Source organism: Eptesicus fuscus, chromosome 5 (assembly GCF_027574615.1).
Source record: "Eptesicus fuscus isolate TK198812 chromosome 5, DD_ASM_mEF_20220401, whole genome shotgun sequence".
Classification (NCBI taxonomy): domain Eukaryota; kingdom Metazoa; phylum Chordata; class Mammalia; order Chiroptera; family Vespertilionidae; genus Eptesicus; species Eptesicus fuscus.
Window position 1 is genome coordinate 95,012,890 of NC_072477.1, and position 20,957 is coordinate 95,033,846.

Sequence of the window (20,957 nt, forward strand, 5' to 3'; positions counted from 1 at the left end):
CTGACCCATGAGGTCAGATTAAACCTGGGTTCAGCAACCTCGGTACTTGGGTTCTGGCAAGGAAAGAATTCAGAGAGTCCAGACCCAAACTGTAAGAGAACATTTATTGGATAAATTATAGAGGTAGAAAGAGTAATTCCTAGAAGAAGTGGGCTGAGGAAACAAGTTACAGAGGTAAAGGAAGGGCCCTGGGAGCTTGGGAGTGCGGAAGCCAATGGTAATGTGCCTGGGGCAGGATGGGAGAGGGGGGAGGGAAAAGAAAAGGTACAAGGCACAAGGCACAGGTGCACTCTGGGGAGGGAGAGTGCCCTTGGTCCTCCGTCCTAAGGGTTTTAAGGGTGAGGATTTTAGGGGAGGTCCCAGGGGAAGATCTCAATAGAATATTCAGCAGTTTCCCAGGTGTGTCCTTACTGGGTAGTGGTCTCCACTGATGGATTGGCTGGCACCAGGGCAGGCGGTCATTGTTCCATGCAGCTAGTCCTGATGTCAGCTGTGGCTGGTTTTGTTGCTTATAATGGCCTGGTGCTGAAATACAACTGAGGTCTAAATGTTATTTCTATAGAGGAAAGATCAGGAGTCCAAACCAGTGTTATGCTAGGGGAGGAAAAGTCACTCTGGGGGTGAAGTCCCACCCTACAGTTGATTGTCCATTGTTAGGCACCTGGGGCTTTGCCCCCTGGTGACCTTCTGTATCTGGCCCATCATCCTTGCTCTGCTCACATCTGTCTAAATGCTACAACATCTATATTTAAAAAAAAAAAAAAAATCTTTGCATCTCTGCAATTAGCTCCTATTACTATAACACCTTCCTTAGCCCCTAATATTTTAGCTCAGTATGTACTTTGTGTTGTTTTTCTACTGTTGGGGATTATTTTCTTTAATGTTGAAAACCACACCTCTCTCTCCTCTTTTATAAATACTACTAGAGGCCCGGTGCACAAAAGTCATGCATGGGAGAGGGGAAGTCCCTCAGCCCAGCCTGCACCCTCTCCAATACAGGACCCCTCGGGGATAGTCGGACATCCCTCTTGAAATTCTGGACTGCTGGCTCCTAACTGCTCACCTGCCTGCCTGCCTGAGCTCCCCTAACCCTTCTTCCTGCCTGCCTGATCACCCCTAACCACTCTGCCTGCCTGCCTGATGCTCCTAACTGCTCCCCTGCCTGCCAGATCACCCCTAACCACTTCTGCCTGCCTGCCTGATCACCCCTAACTGCTCTGTTGCCGGCCTGATTGCCCCTAACTACTCCCCTACTGGCCTGATCACCTCTAACCACCTCTGCCTTGGCCCCTGCCACCATGGCTTTGTCTGGAAGGATGTCCGGAAGATGTCCGGTCTAATTAGCATATTACCCCTTTATTAGTATAGATGCATTTCTGAGGAGGTTGAAGTTAAGAGAATGATATTTAGATAGGCAAGAGTGTTTTTGTTTTTGTTTTCATCTGTGGAACTTAGAACTTTGTCTTAGTTTGTCCTCTAACTGAGCTGTTGTGTCCAGGCATAGCATACTGATAAAATAGACAAGCATTGTAAATACAAACCTTTGGTTTAGTAGTAGTTCCCCTTTAAAATCCATATTAGTAAAACCTTTACTTTCCCTAATCGCTTTTTAAATATTTTTCATTGTGTCCCCACTACCAAATAACAGAAAGCCACACCAGACAAAAGCAAAAAGACAACATCCCTTGCCTGGCTGGCATGGCTCAGTGGTTGAGCATCAACCTAGAAAACAGGAGGTCACAGTTTGATTCCCGGTCAGGACACATGCCCAGGTTGCGAGCTCTATCCTCAGTGTGGGGCATGCAGGAGGCAGCCTATCAATGATTCTCTCTCATCATTGATGTTTCTATCTCTCCTCCCTCTCCCTTCCTCTCTGAAATCATAAAAATATGTTTAAAAAAAGGCACATCCCTCCCCTAAAATATTAAGAGACCTTCCTCCTCACACACACTTAAATCTATGTATAGATATTGAGCTAGGTATCATTTTATTGCCTCTCAGCTCCAAATTCGTACTTCATTGCCTACTCTGAAAATTAAGCTGGGCCCTTTAAATATTCTTTGCAGCTGGAATGATGCTAAGCTTTGTCAGGAGAGGGCACTAGTGGCACATTGCAGGGGGAGGAGGTGGCTCTTCCTTGTCCTGGTGTTTTTTTCATTTGCTTCTTTATGCTTCTTCCATGGGGTTGCTGGCAGCATGTGGGAAGCATGCAATGGTACTTATCCCCTTCAAGTTCTAGTGGCACCTGGTGCACAGTTTACTTTTGAGTTTCAGCGACACCTCTGGGAATAGGTAGATTCCCAGTGAGCTTCTCAGGCACCCCAGAAGTCAGCTTCCGGGTGGTGAGAGGGGTGGTTTCTGCTGTCAGTCACTTTCCCAGTTTTCTGCCTACCTGCTCCCATAGCGATTATCTTGGCTTTCCAGTCCTGGCTGTGGTTTCTTGTTGCCCAGGTTTCATATATATATACCCTGTGGAAGCAATTCCTACCTGAACCCTGGTGTCTGCTGCTGGCTCAGTGACTGTGGACAAGCTCTGACTCAGGGGGACCCAGTCAGCTAGTTGGCTGTAATCCACCTTCTCCAACAAGCTCAAATCCTATTCTTGGGGCGAGAGTACCTCTTCCAAGATGTCTTCTTCTGAGTCATCCCTCCAGCCCTAGGTATTCTTGATATTTTCCTTTACTACTTTATAGATGATCCCCATAACAGTTAATAATTATTTATGTTAAACTCTGTTTGTTTAAATTACTGCATAGCCCTAGTCTCCAGATTGGACCATGACTGATATAAACATACAAAGCAGAAATTTGGGTTTGAGTACTCACTAGTGTTTCTTCAGTCTTATAGAAATTCAGTGCATTTAAGAATCTATGGGTTTACCTATTTATTGCTGACTTTTCACCTGGGTATTCTCCAACCTACAGTGCTCCTTCTGGGCCCTATTTTCCTTTCCTCAGATCCTAGCTCACATCCGGCCAGCTCTACTATGGCCTCTGACTTTTATTGATTCCTCTCTTTTTAATTAAAATTGTTATAATTATTATTGCACATACTAATCAAATGACCCCTCACGTATTTTAGTTGTTGCTTTCTTTTCTCACTTATTTAAAAATATTACTTTTTCTTTGATGGGACATTTTTATGAAATAATTTAATTGAAATTCTTTACGTGCATCTTTGACAATGTCTTCTATCAAATGTACCCAAGTATAAGGTGAGATTTTTTTTTTCCCTTTAAAGTGATCTCTCCAAAAAGAGAGAGCTGCCTTCTATTCAAGTCCTTAAAAACCTTTATAGAAAGCTTTCTCCATTACACAAAAATGTATTGAATGGAGAAACCACAGTTATTCTCATATAACATAAATTCTTATTTTGGGGGGATTATTGAGAGAGCACTGGCAGAATTGTTTAAAAGAAAAAAGGAGTCAAAGACATTTAAGCCAGATTTTCTTCTTATTCCTTGGAGAGGGTGTTAAAAAGCTCACATTTGCCAATATTGAAGATATTTAAAGAGTAGTTAAGTGGTTTTGTTGTGGAGAAAGAAAACATAGAGCTACAGGACAAATGAAAAACAAACAAAAAAAACCAACAGTCTGCTTTACCCAGATTCTTATTGAAAGCATCTCCCACAAATTCAAAAAAGTGCTATAAATCAGATAACTTATCTAGAAGTAAAAATGATCTATTTTAACTCTGCAAGTGGCACTTGTAATGGGGAAGTCATTGTGGATAATTTAAACAAAATGGTTGCATGAAATGTGCAAGTGGAGCAAAACCCAACTACCTTAAAGTAATATTTTACTTAATACGTAATTAAGAATATGTGTTTCTAACTAAATTATAACTTAAATATTTTAAACAGTCATGAGTATCTTATCAACATCACTGAAAATCAATTAGATCTTTGAATATTTCATTAGTAGCCTAAACATCTAATTATTTTACCAGGAAGAAAATATGTTTTGGAAGTTTACTTGGACATATAGGAGAGAGTGATATTCAGAGTGGCTTTATGTTTGGGTGTATGTGATAGGTATTCTGTGTCATCCAAGACTATAAGATCTCTGGGACAGAGATAGTGAAATATCCTATACCTAGCCATATCCCCAGCGACTAACGTATTATTCTGAATGTAAGAACTCATAAATGTTGATCCTTAGGGATGTAACATTTAAAGACAACTCAGGTGTTATTCTTTGCGGAAGACTTTCCTGAGTCTCCTTCCTCCTGTGAAGGAATTGACCACTTCCCTTGCCTTTGCCACAGCAGTCTAACCCTTTCCTGCACTTACCAATGGACCAGTCTGCGTGCTTGTTCTTGCCACTGTAAACTAACTCCTCAGGATGGGACTCATGTGTCTCAGACCTTTAGAGCCATGAACAGCACTTGGTTCATAGGTACTATGAATGTTCGTTGGAATGACTATGGAGGACCATAGGGTAACTTTCACCATTCCAGTTCATGTTTAGGGACGAAGTAGATTTAGGTAAAAAATTTAAAGATATGCCTTGCTATCCAAAATTTCATTCTTGTTCTCTGAGTCTGAAGAACTAAAAACATTTGGATTTCACAGTGTTCTTCAGTATTGGGACGCTAGGAACTAAATAGGGAAGTATTTTAAAGCATATGTCAGATCGCAGACCCAGTTTAAGCATGGACTGAGATGGTTTCTAGGGCCTATATAATTTACTTGAGTGGAAGTGAGTGGCTGTGTTGCCTGCATTGAGACCACATATGCACTAGTAACTCTTTTAACCATTGCTTTAGTTTTTTTGGTGGGCACTGTCCTATCTCTTCTGTCTTTGGGAGCTAAAGAGAGATGACTGCTGTTGTCAGTAGAGTACCATATTAGGGTGGCATAAAAATTAGGATTGCATAAAACTAGTAAAAAACAGAAAACTCAGGTTTATGAGCTTTTGCTTATGGAGAAATTATTGTTTTAAACTTATACATAATATGACTTATTTCCACAAAAAGTTAAGCACTATTTGAGTAAAGTTAACACTTTCCATATGTAAAAGACGAGGGTGGTTTTATTTCTGAGTGTGGTATTGTGTCCAGCTGGAATGTATAGCTAAGCTGTTGTTTTGATTTTGAACCATTGCATTGAAATGGCATTTTCATTCTAGAGGAGACCTGTTAAGGAAAGAAGAACATTATTTTCTATCAAGTGCCTACTCTGTGCAGCCACAGGGCTAAATGCTTTCATGAGCATTGTTCCATTGAATTCCTGTGACGACCATATTTGCCACAATTTCTTCTTTGGTTTAAACTTTATTTTGAGATAACTGTAGATTCACATATTATAAGATAAATCCTGTGTACCTTTGACTTGGCTTCTTCCAATGGTAATTTCTTATATAACCACTAGTAGCCCTGTGCACAAATCCGTGCACCAGTAGCTCACCAGAAGCTCTCTACCGCCCTCCAGTAGCTCTCTGCCTGCTGCCCTGCCCTCCTGTAGCTCCTCCCGCCCCGCCCCTGCTCCTCCCTCATAGCTTGCTGCCCTGACCCCTCCTGTAGCTCTCTGCCGCCTGCTTGTAGCCAGTAGCTCGCTGCTGCCCTCCTGTAGCTCTCTACCCACTGCCCCACCCTCCTGTAGCTCCCTCTGCCCCCCGCTTCCCCCTCATAGCTTGCTGCCCTGCCCCCTCTTGTAGCTCTCTGCCACCTGCTTGTAGCTCGCTGCCCCACCCTCCTGCTGATCCGTGATCCAGTCGTTACTTGGTTGGTCATTACGCTTTATGGCGTAATGACCATTTGCATATTACATCTTTATTATATAGAATAGTAGAGATTCACAACTGGGAAATTGTCATTGATACAATCCATTGACCTTTTTCAGATTTCACCAATATTACATGTACTTGTGTGTGTGTGTGTGTGTGTGTGTGTGTGTGTGTGTGTAAGATAAGTTGTTTGGAATGCCTAAAGTGTAGGCCTGGGGTTTGAATTTAGGTCTATTTGATTCCAACTTTTGCATTTTCAGTAATAGTAATGATGAATAACAGTATAATCAATTATAACAATATAATAAATTATAATCAATAATAACATCAGTAGTAATGATGAATAACAATATAATCAATTATAATATGGCTGAACCTCATTGAGTTACATATGAAACAGATTGAATACTTACTATGTGTCAGAGACTGTTCTAATGTATTAACTCATTTAATCCCCCCAACAGCTATACCTCAGAAGTTATATCACAGTTGAATTAGTACCATTGGTTAAACTAATCATATTACCAAGGAGTAGGCAACTTTTTTTTTTTAATATTCCTGAAAGCAGTAATAAAATAGTGACATTCTACCTTCTTTTTATATAATTTGAATTTTGCACTTCTGACCATAATCACTGATTTTGGCAGTGGTGATTACTTTGTGTATGTGTGTGTGTGTGTGTATGTGTGTGTGTACATGAAGTGAGACCTGTTTACATTGAGTTGTGTAGAGATACCTTAAAAATATTTACTAAATTGCAAATAAGAGCTATTTTAGGCAGGATGCCAGGGTTTTAAGGGAATAAATATAAAACTCTAAGAATACTTAAGGACATAATTTTTTTCTAGAGATTTTAGTTCTTTTTGGCCAAATACAGCCCTAGGAATGTTTGAATTTAATCAAATCTTTCAAATTACATATCTGTCTTTCAAAGTGGACACTACTGCATTTGGTTGTGAATTATTACTGATTATCAGAATACTTAACGTTTTAGGAAGGTAATAGATAAAATGATCAATTGTCTATAATTTACTCTACGATCTTTGCTGTTAAATATTGTGTAAAGTTGTCCCTGTGATGAACAGCAGCACTTATTCAGACCAGAAATAACAACAGTGCCGTGTGTTGTAGATCCCAGGAGGTCTTGGTGTTTTTGTAGACAGCAGACAGAAATAAAAGGAATTTTGTCCTTTTTACCTCATGTAATCCCACTGGGAAATGAAACATGTGCTGTGAGTTGATATTGACTTCTGCCAGGTCACCTCCCTGAAGAGTCTTGGGCAAGCACCATTGCAATATTTCTTGGACAGGAGTCTGACAGCCCCCGAACGAGATGGATGGGCTATGCAGTGTGCTACTGTGGAACACTGCGCTACTGTGCTCCAGGGAAGCTTCCATTGGGGAGCGCCTGGTAACCGCATTTTCAGAGCTATCAGAGCCCCCAAATTAGAGTCAAACGTAAACTTAAGTTCTACATAGTAGTTGTGGGTTTTTTTTGAAAAGTGGGTGACTGCAGTAATGTAGCACCAAGTATGGTTTATTCTGCCTTTTTACACCTTATTTTGGATATTAAATAATGCAAAGTTTTTGAAGCTGTATAAGGAACGATTTGGAAACCATGAAACCTTTTTAGTGGAACTCTGTATCAATTTTCTGTTCTTCTAAGGAAATTTTTCCTATTCGTGACTCACTTCACTCTTTGGCTAACACTGAGGGAATGTAATAACAATTAAGGAAAGGAATGTATGCCTTTTCTTCTTTCATTGAAAGCTTGTACACACTTTCTGTCTCAGGTTATGTAACCTTGGAGGACTGTAGAATGTTGACAACTGTGAAAGTTAAAAACTAGCCTAGTAATACATACTAGTTTGGAATTGAAAAATAAAAAAGCTTCCTTTGCTTCTTTGGAGAAGTGTTTTGCTGGATGGTCCAGAATACAAATCCAGCAAAAAAGACATGTTCCAGCCGTCACTTACACACACCTTAAGTGAAATTAATGAGATCACTCTAAGATTACGCTTTGTGTTTTATTTTCATTTTATAGGTCTGTATGAGCTGTTGGCTGCGCTGCCAGCCCAGCTGCAGCCACATGTGGATAGCCAGGAAGACCTAACCTTCCTCTGGGATATGTTTGGTGAAAAAAGCCTGCATTCACTGGTAAAGGTAAACCATGCTGATGTCAGATTCTCTTTGTGGAAAAACATATGGAAAAATATTTTGAGCGCCATCTAGTAAACCAGAGATTAAATTGTTGCTCTCTGAAAACAAAACAGCCTTGTTCCATTTCATTGATGGGTGTGGAAGTTGTTAAAGATTCTACCAAAAATACATAGATGATTTCACTTAATGGTGGTGATTTTGCTGTGCATACTAATGCAGCAAATATGTGGTTGCCCTTGTTTAGAAAAAGAATATGAAATAGTAGCAGGAAGGTTTAGACTCTTTATGGTCAACATTCATGAGCTGGAATTTAACTTAAATAAATAAATGTTCATAGCAAAAATTAGAAGGAATATATTTTCTTAGGTTAAGGATGGCAGCAGTTCAGTAGCCACATTAATTTAAAATAATTTCCTTTAACAAAGTCAACTGAAATTCTAGCAAGCTATTTCTTTTCTTGGCGTGATGCCATTGAAGTGGTATTTTGTGTATAAATACACTGAAGCTAAATACGAATAAAAACAGTGTTTTGAGACAGTTTTAGTAAAGCATCATGTCATGAAAATGATCAGTCACCAGAATTCAGATCTTGCCACACAGCAATCCTGGGAGTGATCAGAATTCTTAAAATAGTAAAATGAGAACAAGAAACTTACTGGAAAATATGCCACTCTTGCCTCTGGAAATATGAATCGCAGTTTCTCTCATTTAACTCAAACTGAAAGAAATTTAGAGTCTGTGGGAGCTAGGAACTCATGATGCCTCAACAATATCCAGACCTATACTACTTCCACTAAGTCTGTATGGTTGTCTGTTCTGATAAGAGGCTTTTAATTGATGTAGAGTATTTGAAAGTGAGCAACTTCTGCATTGCAATTGCTTCAAAGGACAGGAAAATTATTACTTTTTTTTCCCCTGTAAAATTTGCTGAAATTTGTGAGCCTCAAGCAGTGGCAATTCTCAAGAAGTGAAAGTGTTGATATGTGGCATTTTTAGCATGACATGTAAAACCTAGAACGTCTTATTTGCTTATTTAGTTGTTATATAATTGCCAAGGTATTGTTATGTTCTGAATAATTTTAGGTAGTTTAGTTGGTCTCCTGAGATGTATTATGAAATAGTGTTGGGATTATAGTGGATGAAGTTTATGACTTACTGAGGCAACCATGGAAATATTCCTGTGTTGAATGTGTGGAAGTTGGGTAGGTATGGATTTGTTTCAATTCACTTTGATAGAGGGATAAAATATATTTCAAATGGCATCATCACCCCTTAATCATTAAGTACACATGCCCCAAACAATGGATGCATGTGTGCTTGTATATTTATAACATGGATACTATCTCAGTTTCCTTACCCATGAAATGGAAATTAAAATATCTGTTGACAAGGTTGTTTGGGAGTTTCAAATAAAACAGTGAAAATCTTAGTTCTTTGATTGTTATATGGGTTCAGCAAATGGAAGTAGGCATTATTAAGTATTAAGGAAAAATTAAAATTTAAGTATCTTAGCATGCAAAAGACCAAAATGAATGACAGAGATGCCACTCTTGCCTTTGGAAATATGAATCGCAGTTCTCTCATTTAACTCAAACTGAAAGAAATTTAGAGTCTTACTTGAGTCTGTGGGAGCTAGAAACTCAAGTAAGAGATAGTTGTTATTTCTATTAAAAAATAAAAGCAATCTGTAAAAAGATTCTTAGTTACACGGACTGTTGCGTTTTAAACGTAGGTGTTTTTTTTCTTTTAAAATGTTATCTTTATTGTTCAAAGCATTACAGAGGTCCCATTTTTTCCCATTGACCCGCCTTCCCTCTTCTGTCCCCTCCCCAGGGCTTCACCTCACTATTATCTGTGTCCATGGGTTACGCCTTTATGCATGTAAGCTCTTTGGTTGACCTCTTCCCTCCCCTGCTCCCCCTTCCCTCTGAGAATCCTCAGTCTGTTGCATACTTCCATGTCTCTGGATCTATTTTGTTTGTCAGTTTATTTTGTTCATTAGATTCCAATATGAGTGAGATTATGTGGTACTTATCTTTCTCTGACTGACATTTCACTTCTCTAAGTCCTCCATGGTGTCCCAAAGGGTGAGAGATCCCTCTTTTTACTGCTGCATAGTACTCTGTTGAGTAAATGTACCACAGCTTTTTTATCCACTCATCTACTGAAGTATCAGAAGAAAGATAGTACTGATAGATCTAGGAAATATCTTAATATATAAAGAGGTAATATGCAAATTAGGTCGGGATGCCGTAATGAGACGACCAGACAGGAGGAGGTTGCGCGCACAGGTGAGGCCCGGAGCGGAGACGGAGACAGAGATAGGGGGGCCTGCCCGAGCCGGCGCGGCAGCTCTGGCGGCCCAGAGTGGACACAGGCAGGGGGGCCAGGGAGGGCCTGGGGGGAAGTTAGGTGCGGGTCCTGGCTGCCCGTGGCGCCAGTCTGGCGTGGGTCCCGGCTGCCCACGGCGGCGGTCCGGCCTGACTCCTGCGGCGGCCCGCGGGGTGCCTCCTCATATAGCGGGAGGCGGGGCACCTCCTCGCACAATTTCAACCGCATGCTGGGCCTCTAGTCATATATAAGAATGGAAATATAGCCCGGCCAGTGTGGCTCATTGATTGAGCATCACCTGTGAACCAAGAGATCATGGTTCAATTCCTGGTCAGGGCACATGCCTGGTTTGTGAGCTCATTCCTCAGTAGAGGCCATGCAGGAGGCATCTGACCAATGATTCTCCCTCATCGATGTTTCTATCTCTATCCCTCTCCCTCTCTCTCTAAAATCAATAAAAACATATTTTTTAAAAGAAAAATGAGTGGAAATACATAAAGGTGTGGCAAGACAAGAATGTTAGCATTCACATGATCCAGTGATTGTCATAGACCACCAATAAGCATTGAGCCACATTTTTTTATTGAATATTATAATTGACATAATATTATATTAGTGTCAGGGGTGCAACATAATGATTTGACATCCTATCTAATAAAGAGGGAATATGCAAATTGAGCATCACGCCATAACAAGATGGCTGCGCCCACAGCGGAGGCTGAGTTCCTGTAACGAGCCTTAACGAGCAATAAGCAGGGACCTGAGGCTGCGTGGCGCTGGGCCTGGGCAGGGGACCTGAGCATGCGCCCCCTGCCTGGCGGGGCTGACGGGGGACCTCAGGCCATGCCCCCCACCCAGCAGGGCTTGATGGGGGACCTCAGGGCGCACCCTCCACCCTGGTGTCGGTCTGGGGGACCTCAGGCCACGCCCCCTGCCCTGGCACTGGGCCGGAGGACCTGAGGCCGGGGGACCTGAGGCCGCGTCCCTTGCCTGGCAGGGCTTGACGGGGGTGGGGCTGGCTGGGCCTGTATCTAACCCAATGGGGGTGGGGCCGGCTGGGTCTGGGTCTTGCATAATTTCAAGGTGCACATGGGTGGGTGGGGACTTGACTCTGGTTCCCATGGCATGCCCCAGACTCTGACAGGAGGAAGATTTTCATACACATTTTACTAATTTTCTTTCATCTTTGACACTTCTATTATAGAGAAAGGGCAAATAGCAATATTAAAATATTTCCTCTAATTAATTCCCTTTTAATGTGCACGAATTTCATGCACCGGGTCACTAGTTTGTATATATTGTGAAATGCTCACCACAATAAGTCTATTTATCCTCTGTCCCTATCCTATTTCTCTTATGATGAGAACCTTTAAGATTTACTTTCTTAGCAACTTTCAAGTTTGTGATACAATATTATTGACTACATTCTCCATGCTGTACTTTACATCCCCATGGCCAATTTATTTTACAAGATTGTACCCATTTCACCTACTCCAGCCCTCTCTCTTTTGGCAACCACCAATCTATTCTTTGTATCTGTGAGATTGGTTTTGTTTTGTGTTTTAGATTCTACATAGAAGTGAAATTATGTTGTGTCCATCCACATAGCAAATAGCAAGATTCCATTGTATTTTTTGTGGCTGAATAATATTGCATTGTGTATATGTACCACATCTTACTTATCCAGTCATCTATTAGTGGACACTTAGATTGCTTCCATATCTTGGCTATCGTAAATGATGCTGCAATGAACATAAAAGTGCATATATCTTTTTGAATTAGTGTTTTCATTTTCTTCAGATAAATACTCAGAAGTGGAATTGCTGGATCATATTTTGAATTATTTGAGGAACCTCCATACTATTTTTCATAGTGGCTGCACTAATTTGTATTATCACCAACCAAGCGTGAAGGTTCGATTTTCTCCATATCCTTGCCAACTCTTGTTATTTGTAGACATTTTGATGATAGCCATTCTCACTGTTACGAGGTGGTATCTCATTGTGGTTTTGATTTGCATTTAACTGATGATTAGTGATGTTGAGAATCTTTTCATGTGTCTGTTGGCCATCTGTATGTCTTCTTTGGAAAACTATCTGTTCACATCTTCAGTTCATTTTTTAATTTTTGTTTTGTTTTGTGGTCTTGTTTTGTTAATTGTATTATATGAGTTCTTTATATATTTTGGCTATTAACCCCTTATCAGATTTATGATTTGCAAATCTTTCCTCAGTCAGTAGGTTTGTTTTCAGTTTGTTGATGATTTCCTTTGCTTTGCAGAAGTTTTTTCATTTGATGTAGTCCCATTTGTTTATTTTTGCATTGGTTACCCTTGCCCTTGGAGTCAGGTTCAACAATGATGTCAATCTATGTTTTCTTCTATAAGTTTTATGGTTTCAGGTCTTACATTCAAGTTTTTAATCCAGTGTGAGTTAATTTTTGTGCATGGTGTAAGATATTGGTCCAGTTTTATTCTTTTGCATGTGGCTGTCCAATTTTCCCAACACCATTTATTGAAGAGATTCTCGTTTTACAATGGCTTATTTTGCCTCCTTTGTGATAAATTAATTAACCATATATGCACAGGTTTATTTATAGGCTCTCTATTATGTTCCATTGAGCTCTTTGTCTTTATTCCAAAACCATATAATTTTGATTACTACAGATTTATAATTTGGTTTGAAATCAAGGAGCATGATGCCTCCAGCTTTTTTTTCTCTTCAAGATTACTTCGGCTATTCAGGATCTTTTGTGGTTCTGTACAAATTTTAGTATTGTTTCTTCTATTTGTGAAAAATGCCATTGGAGTTCTGATAGGAATTGCATTGAATCTGTAGATTACTTTGGGTAATATGGACATTTTAACAATATTAATTCTTCTATTCCACAAGCATAGAATATCTTACATTTATGTGTGTTGTCTTCATTTTCTTTCATCAGTGTCTTACAGTTTTCAGTGCATAGGTCTTTTACCTTCTTAAATTTATTTCTGGGCACCTAATTTTTTGATGCAATTATAAATGGGATTGTTTTCTAAATTTCTCTTTCTAATAGTTTGTTGTTTAGTGTATAAAAATGTAATAATGGGCGATATCTGTAATACTATCAACAATAAAAATATATTTTTTTAAAATGCAACAAATTTTTGTATATTGATTTTGTATCCTGCAACTATTCTGAATTTGTTTATTAGTTCTAACAGTATTTGTGTGTGTGTGTGTGTGTGTGTGTGTGTGTGTGTGTGTGTGTGCGCGCGCGCGCGCGTATGGTCTTTAGGGTTTTCTATAGATAAAATCATGCCATCCACAAAAAGTGACAGTTGTACTTCTTCCTTTCCAATTTGGATGCCTTTTATTTCTTTTACTTGTTGAATTGCTCTCACTAGGACAGACATTTCCTTTTGAATAGTTGCATATGTGAATGGGGGCAGGAGGGGAAAAAAAGGTAGTTCTCTGAATTTTATCTATTTTGTGATTCTGAAGTACTTCAACCATATCACTAATTGATATTTTCATTTGTTTAAAATTAGTTTTAGAGAGGAAGGGATATGGAGAGAAAAACATCAAAATGAAAAAGAAACGTTGATCATTTGTCTCCCATAAGTACCCTAACCGGGGATTGAACCCATAACCCGGGTCTGCCCTGACCAGAATAGAATTCGAGACCCTTTAGTGCACAGGATGATAATCCAACCAACTGAGCTTTTTCTCAAGGAAACTTTCCTGATATTGTTATTGGTGGAAGTGGAGTTCCTGGAGTGCTGTGAGGAGAGTAATTTCCTGAGGCCCCCGGGGAAGGATGGGGTTCCGTAGAAAACTTTATTGATGATGTCAAATTAAGGATAGGTTCCCGTCCAAGGTTTCACCTCTGTACCTCTCGCCATGGAAGACGTCCAGTCTTGTCTTCAGCGGCCATAATTAAGGCCACCGCCCAGAATTTCTGCTCCATATTGAAGTCCAGTCCAGTCCAACATCTGGCCAGTTTATTAGCTTGTGTTCCCAGTTGCAGTGCGGGGTCCTCATGGCTGTGGGCCATGCGGCTACTTAAGGCCACATGGCTATGAAGAGAGAATAGGTGAGTGCATGGGTGAGTGTGGGTCACGGAATAGGGAACTAAGGGGATTAGTGATGTTTAGTATCTTTTCATGTGTCTGTTGGCCATCTGTATGTCTTCTTTGGAAAAAAGAAGGAGGGAACTCTTTGGGGATTTTAAACAGAAGCTTCTTCAAACCAATTAATTTCTTAAGTTTTCCCTCACTTCTAATGGGGTCCAGCCCCTAGCCAATCCATTGTTCCCCAGGCTAGACTCACAGGCAAACACCTTCCCTGCACCACCCTGACTTCTACTGCACCTGTGCCTATCTCTTTCTCTCCCCGACCCCCAACAATCCGCTATCAGAGGGGGAAAGGGACGGGTGTTAATCTCCTTGGAGAGATGATGCTGTGATTCCTTAGGGTATGAAGCTGTAGCTTCCTGGTGAAACAAACAGGTTTATGCTTCCCAGCTGAATATGCTCAACAATGTCTGTCTCTCTCTTTGCTCTCTTCCTTTATTAATATTAACTAACTGTGGCAATAATAATATGACTGAATTAATGCATTTTTGTTATTTCAGTCTTAAAGAAGTAATAGTATTATCCAGACTCTTATAACATTTATTTACATAGTTTTAACTTTTGATGATTGCTTGCTTTATTCATACTGTCTTTGTTGAGTTCTTACTATATGCCAGGCACTGTGTAGACCATTAGGGCAAAAATTTCCAACAGAGCAGGCACACTCCCTTGCCCTGTGGAGTCACCAGTCTCCTAGAGGGGTTGTAGATGAGGGACTGGACAGCTGCAATATTATATGACATGTTAATGCATCATGTTTTGAGCTTTTATGAAAAGCACAAGGTGTGTAGCTCAATGTTGGACTCGGAGAGACTCTCTTGGAGGATTTGATATTTTAAGTTAAAAGCTACATGTTGAATAGTAATTGGTCAAGTAAAAATTTATTGGAGGGGGAATTAAGCAGAATGAGTAACGTACACAAACACCTAGAAGCAGGAGTGAATATTATGCTTTTAGGATGGATGCCGACCTTCTCTTGACTGGTACACGGAGCAAGGAAGGGTGTGGGGGAGCAGTGCAAGAAAGAGAAATAGAAACTTACTTGAATGGCTTTGATTTATCCTAACACAATGGGAGCCATTACATTGAAAGGTTTAAAGCAGGGAAGTGAAGATAGCAGATTTTTCTTTTAGAGATAACTTAGTGCATTATGGAGATTAGGTGAGACATGAGATTTTCAGGTGGCAGAGTGTTTTGAGAATGAAGCTGGTTTTCGTTTTGAAAAAGGGATTCTGATATTCAACCTGTCCTCACAGCATATGTGCTATTTGTTAAAATATTAAAACTGCTCTCCCCCATTGTTAAATAACTGCTGACCTCAGCTCCTGGACACCCTCCAAACCCTGACCTCTTATTCAACCACTTAATTGTTTATGCCAGGCTACTGGGGGTTGGGAGAGGGCTCTAGGAGATCTGTACCAATAACCAAACAGTTACCTATTATATAGTTGGCTATATGCATCTTGAACTGAGGCAGTAGGGTTGCCAGGTAAAATACAGGGTGTCCAGTTTAATTTAAACTTAACATAAACAATGAATAATTTTTTACTATAAGTATGAACCATGTAATATTTGTGTTTTTATTTCTGAAATCTGGCAATCTATTTGGGAGTCATCAACACTTAGATGGTAACATTCTTTGATAATAGCTTTATTGAGATATAAATCAAATACCATACAACTTACCCATTTAAAACATATAATATAATGGATTTTAGTTATTTCCAAGGTTGTGAACCCATCACCATAATTAATTTTAGAATATTTTCATTATCTTATAAAGTAACCCCATACCGGATAGCTTTTGTCCCTCAATCCATTCATCCGCACCCCTACCCCTTCCCCATTTCACTCTTAGCCCTAAGCAACCATTTTCAGTCTGTATACATTTTTCCATTCTGGAAATTTCACATAAATGGAATTATATAATATGTTTTTTGGTCTTTTAAAATTATTTTTTAATTATTATATTTTTATATAGAAACTATTTTTATTTAGTCATTTTTCATTTTAAAATAATTTTTATTTTTCAATCACACGACATACATTATATATCAATTTCAGGTATATAACCCAGTGATCAGACATTTGTATAATTTATGAAGTGATCACTATGATAAATATAGTACCCATCAGGCACCATACATATTTATTATAATATTATTGACTATATTTTCTGTGCTGTACTTTATATCCCCATGACTATTCTGTAACAATCAATTTGTACTTCTTAATCCCCTCAACTTTTGCACCCACCCTCCCAACCCCCCTCCCATTTGGCAACCATCAAAATGTTCTCTGTATATATGAGTCTGTTTCTGTTTGTCCTTTTATTTTTTTTTTTTTAGATTCAATCATTGATATATATTTATTGCCATTTTATTGTTCATATGTTTTATCTTTTATTTTCTTCTTCTTAAAGTAAACCCTTTAACATTTCTTATAATTCTGGTTTGGTGGTAATGAACTCTTTTAGCTTTTTCTTGTCCAGGAAGCTCTTTATCTGCCCTTCGATTCTAAATCATAGCTTTGCTGGGTAGAGTAATCTTGATTGTAGGGCCTTGCTTTTCATCACTTTGAGTATTTTTGGCCAATCCTTTCTGACTTACAAAGTGTCTGTTGAGAAATCAGCTGACAGTATAATGGGACCTCCCTTTTAGGTAACAAACTGTGTTTTCCTTCTGCTTTTTATTCTCTCTTTGTCTTTAACCTTTGACATTTTAATTATGATGTGTTTTGGTGTGGGCCTCTTTGGGTTCATCTTGTTTGGGACTCTGCACTTCCTGGACTTATATGTCCTTTACCAAATTAGGGAAGTTTTCTGTCATATTATTATTAGAAGAGAGAAAGGGAGGAAGAGGGAGGAAGGGAGGGAAGGAGAGAGAGAGAAAGAGAGGGAGGGTGGGAGGGAGGGAGGGAGAGAGAGAGAGAGAGAGAGAGAGAGAGAGAGAGAGAGGGGAGAAACATTGGTTGGTTGCCTTTCTTTTTTTTAAAATATATTGTATTGATTTTTTACAGAGAAGAAGGGAGAGGGATAGAGAGTTAGAAACATTGATGAGAGAGAAACCTCAATCAGCTGCCTCCTGCACACCCCCTACTGAGGATGTGCCTGCAACCAAGGTACATGCCCTTGACCAGAACCGAACCTGGGACCCTTTAGTCCACAGGCTGACACTCTATCCACTGAGCCAAACCGGTTAGGGCTGGTTGCCTTTCTTAGTGCCCCACTCAGGGATCAAACCCACAAACCAGGTATGTACCCTGACCAGGAATCAAACCAGCAACCTTTTGGTGCACAGGATGAAGCTCAACCAACTGAGCCACTCTGGCCAAGCTGTCATCAGTCAATTTCTTGCTCTCTTTCTTCTCTTTCTACCACCCCCATGATGCTAATGTTGGTACACTTGAAGTTGTCTCAGAGGTTCCTTATACTATCCTAATTTTTTTTGGATTTCTTTTTCTTTTTGCTATTCTGATTGGGTGTCTTTTGCTTCCTCATAGTGCTGATTTAATTCTTGGCTTCATAGTATTATGTATTATGTATTATGTCCCAGTAATGTATTCTTCATTTCAGGTGGTGTAACCTTTATTTCTGAAAGGTCCTTTTTTATGCTGCTGAGTTTCTCACTAAGTTCACTGAGCATCCTTAAAACCAGTGTTTTGAACTCTGCACCTAGTGGATTACTTGTCTCCATTTTGTTTAGTTCTTTTCTTAGAGTTTTGTTCTGTTCTTTCATTTGGGACATGTTTTTTTGTCTCCTCATTTTGACAGCCTCACTGTGTTTATTTCTATGTATCCGGTTGAGCTGCTACATCTCCCAGGCTTGGTAGAGTGGCTTAATGTAGTAGGTGTTCTGTAGGGTCCAGTGGCACAGCCTCCCCAATAACCAAACCTGGGTTCTCAAGGTGCACCCCAGGTGTGCACTGTGGACAACACTTGTAGGGGAGCCTTGATTGCTGATGGCACGTTAATGTGAGGGATTTACACCCAAGACTATCAGAAGCAAGGACTGGCTGCGACCACTAACCTCTGACCACTGTGGAGGATCAGCTGGATAGGGGCCCACCACACAGAGCAGGACTTACTTCATTAGGCTCTGGTGCCCACTGAGTCCACCCCTTGAATGTGTCACTTGTGGAGGTGGTTGAGTGGTGATACTTCGACATGGTCTGAAGCTGTCCACTGGGTGGGTTATCTAGTGGGCCTCCCCAGAGGTACAGACCCAGGTTGCCATCGCCTGTGTCCTGCCCTGTGTGGGTCACAGAGCTATTTGCCAGTGACTGCTACCTGTCCTGGGCTCGGAGTGACCAGGTGAGGCCATGCTGTAAACAAGAGTGGCTGGTGCTAGTGCTGGGTTTGAAGCCACTTGGTAAGAGGTATGGGACACGCTGAGACCAGATGCTGCTTGTTTGAGATACTTTAGGAAAATCTGAAGCGTGAACCAAGGCAGGCCTTTCACAGGGAAAAAACACTGGAAACAGCTTTAGTAAACCTGAAAGTTGAGTGGGAACAGGGTCTCAGAGAATCACCAGGGCAGGGCAAACAGTGTGAGTCAGTTTAATGTAGACTCAGCTGCCTGCTAGCTCTATGGGGGAAGAGCCCATCAAAGAAACAGTGGCCTCTGCCAGCACTTTTCTCTGGCAGAAAGTATCCCCTACCCCCCAGCTCTCACCCTGATGCCAGAAAATTCATTTCCTCCCTATATGGCTCTGGTGCCTTTCAAGTTGCTACCAGTGCTGGAGCTCCGATAGAGTGAGTCCCAATAAGTCTGTTCGCAGGCCATTTAAGAGGAACTGCCTGGGACTCCAGCAGCCCTATGTCTCTCTCAGCCTCAATCCCTGTGGTTTTTACAGCCAGAAGTTATGAGGCCTTGTCTTAATTGTTCTGGAACTCTGGGCTAGGGGTCTGGTGTGGGGCTACGACCCCTTGCTCCTCAGGAAGCACCTCTGCAGCTGAGATATACCTCTCCTTTTCCCCCTTCCTATCCTCACCCCAAGGACATGCTCATTGATTTTATAGAGATAGGAAAGGAGGGAGGGAGGTAGGAAAAGAGGGGGAGGGAGGGAGAAGAGAGAGAGAGAGAGAAATAATCCATATGAGAGAGAAACATCGATTGGCTGCCTCCTGAGCGTTCCCTGACTTGGGATAAACCTGCAACCTAGCTATGTGCTGTGACTGGGAGTTGAACTCTCAACCTTTTGGTGTACTGGATGATGCTCTGCCAACTGAGTCATCCGGCCAGGGCAATATCCCTCCCATTTTTATCTGCCACATGTGGGTGTAGGGTTAGCATGTTCTGCGTCCCCACCCCTATTACCAGTCTCGATGTGGTTTCTTTTTTAATTCCCTAGTTGTGGAACTTCCATTTAGCCAGATTTCAGGCATTTCTGAATCTTGGTTGTTCTGTAGTTAATTTTACTTTTTATGTGGTTATAGGAGGAGGTGAGTGCTGCATTTATGTACACTGCCATCTTGCCCGGAAGTGTTTTTGGCCTTTTTTTAGTGACTGGCTTCTGTCACTTAGCTTAATGTTTTTAAGGTTAATCTACCTCATAAAATGTATCAGTACTTCATTCTCATTTTTATGGCCGAATACTATTCTGTTGTATGCATACTAGTATATACCACATTTTGTTTATTCCTTTTTCTGCTCATAGACATTTGGGTTGTATCCACATATTGGCTATTATGGTAATGTTACTAAGAATATTTATGTACAAGATTTTGTGTGGTCATGTTTCCAGTTCTCTTGGGTGTATACCTAGGAGTGGAATTGCTGGGTCAAATGGTAACTCTATATTTAACACTTTTAAGATCTGCCAGATTGTTTCCAAAGTGGCTACACCATTTTATATTCCCATTAGCAGTATATGAAGGTTCTGATTTCTGTATGTTCTCACCATCACTATTTTATCTGACTTTTTTATTGTAACCATCTTAGTGGGTGTGATATACCTTACTGTGGTTATTAACATTTCCTTTATGACTAATGGTGCTAAACATCTTTTTATGTGTTTATTGGCTATTTGGTAAAATGTATGCTTGGATTTTTTGCCCATTTCCTCCCACCCTCCATTGGATTGTTTTAAATTAATAGACGTTTTTAGATTTATAGAAAAACTGATCAGTTGGTACAGATAGCTTTTATATACCTGCTCCCCACACCTCCCACCACAATTTCCCGTATTTTTAACCTTTCACATTAGCATGGTACATTTATTCAAATTAATGAACCAATATTGATACATTAATATTAACCAAAGTCCATAGTTTTCATTAGAGTTTACCCTTTGTGTTGTACGATTCTATGAGTTTTTACAAATGCAAAATGTCATATATTCACCATTACAGTGTCATAAAGAATAGTTTCACCTCCCTACAAATCCCCTGTACTTCACCTATACCTCTATCTTGGCAACCACTGATCCTTTTACTAGTATTCTCTCTATAGTTTTGCTTTTTCCAGAATGTCATGTAGTTGGAATCATACAATAGGTAGCCTTTTCACACTGGTTTCTTTCACTTAGTAAGTTGCATTTAAGTGTCCATCAAGTCTTCTGGCTTACTATCTCATTTCTGTGTATCACTGGATAGTATTTCTTCATATATATATACCACAGTTTGG

The 20,957-nt window shown here is 40.2% G+C and overlaps 1 protein-coding gene across 1 annotated transcript in view; it reads left to right on the forward strand.

The window, feature by feature from the left end:
* Nucleotides 1-20,957, forward strand: part of MPP7 (MAGUK p55 scaffold protein 7) — a 345,710-nt gene that overhangs the window by 119,705 nt on the left and 205,048 nt on the right. Inside the window, exon 5 of the mRNA XM_054716587.1 lies at nucleotides 7,771-7,889. Coding sequence (XP_054572562.1) covers nucleotides 7,771-7,889 — 119 coding nt within the window. The remainder of the gene's footprint in view (nucleotides 1-7,770; nucleotides 7,890-20,957) is intronic.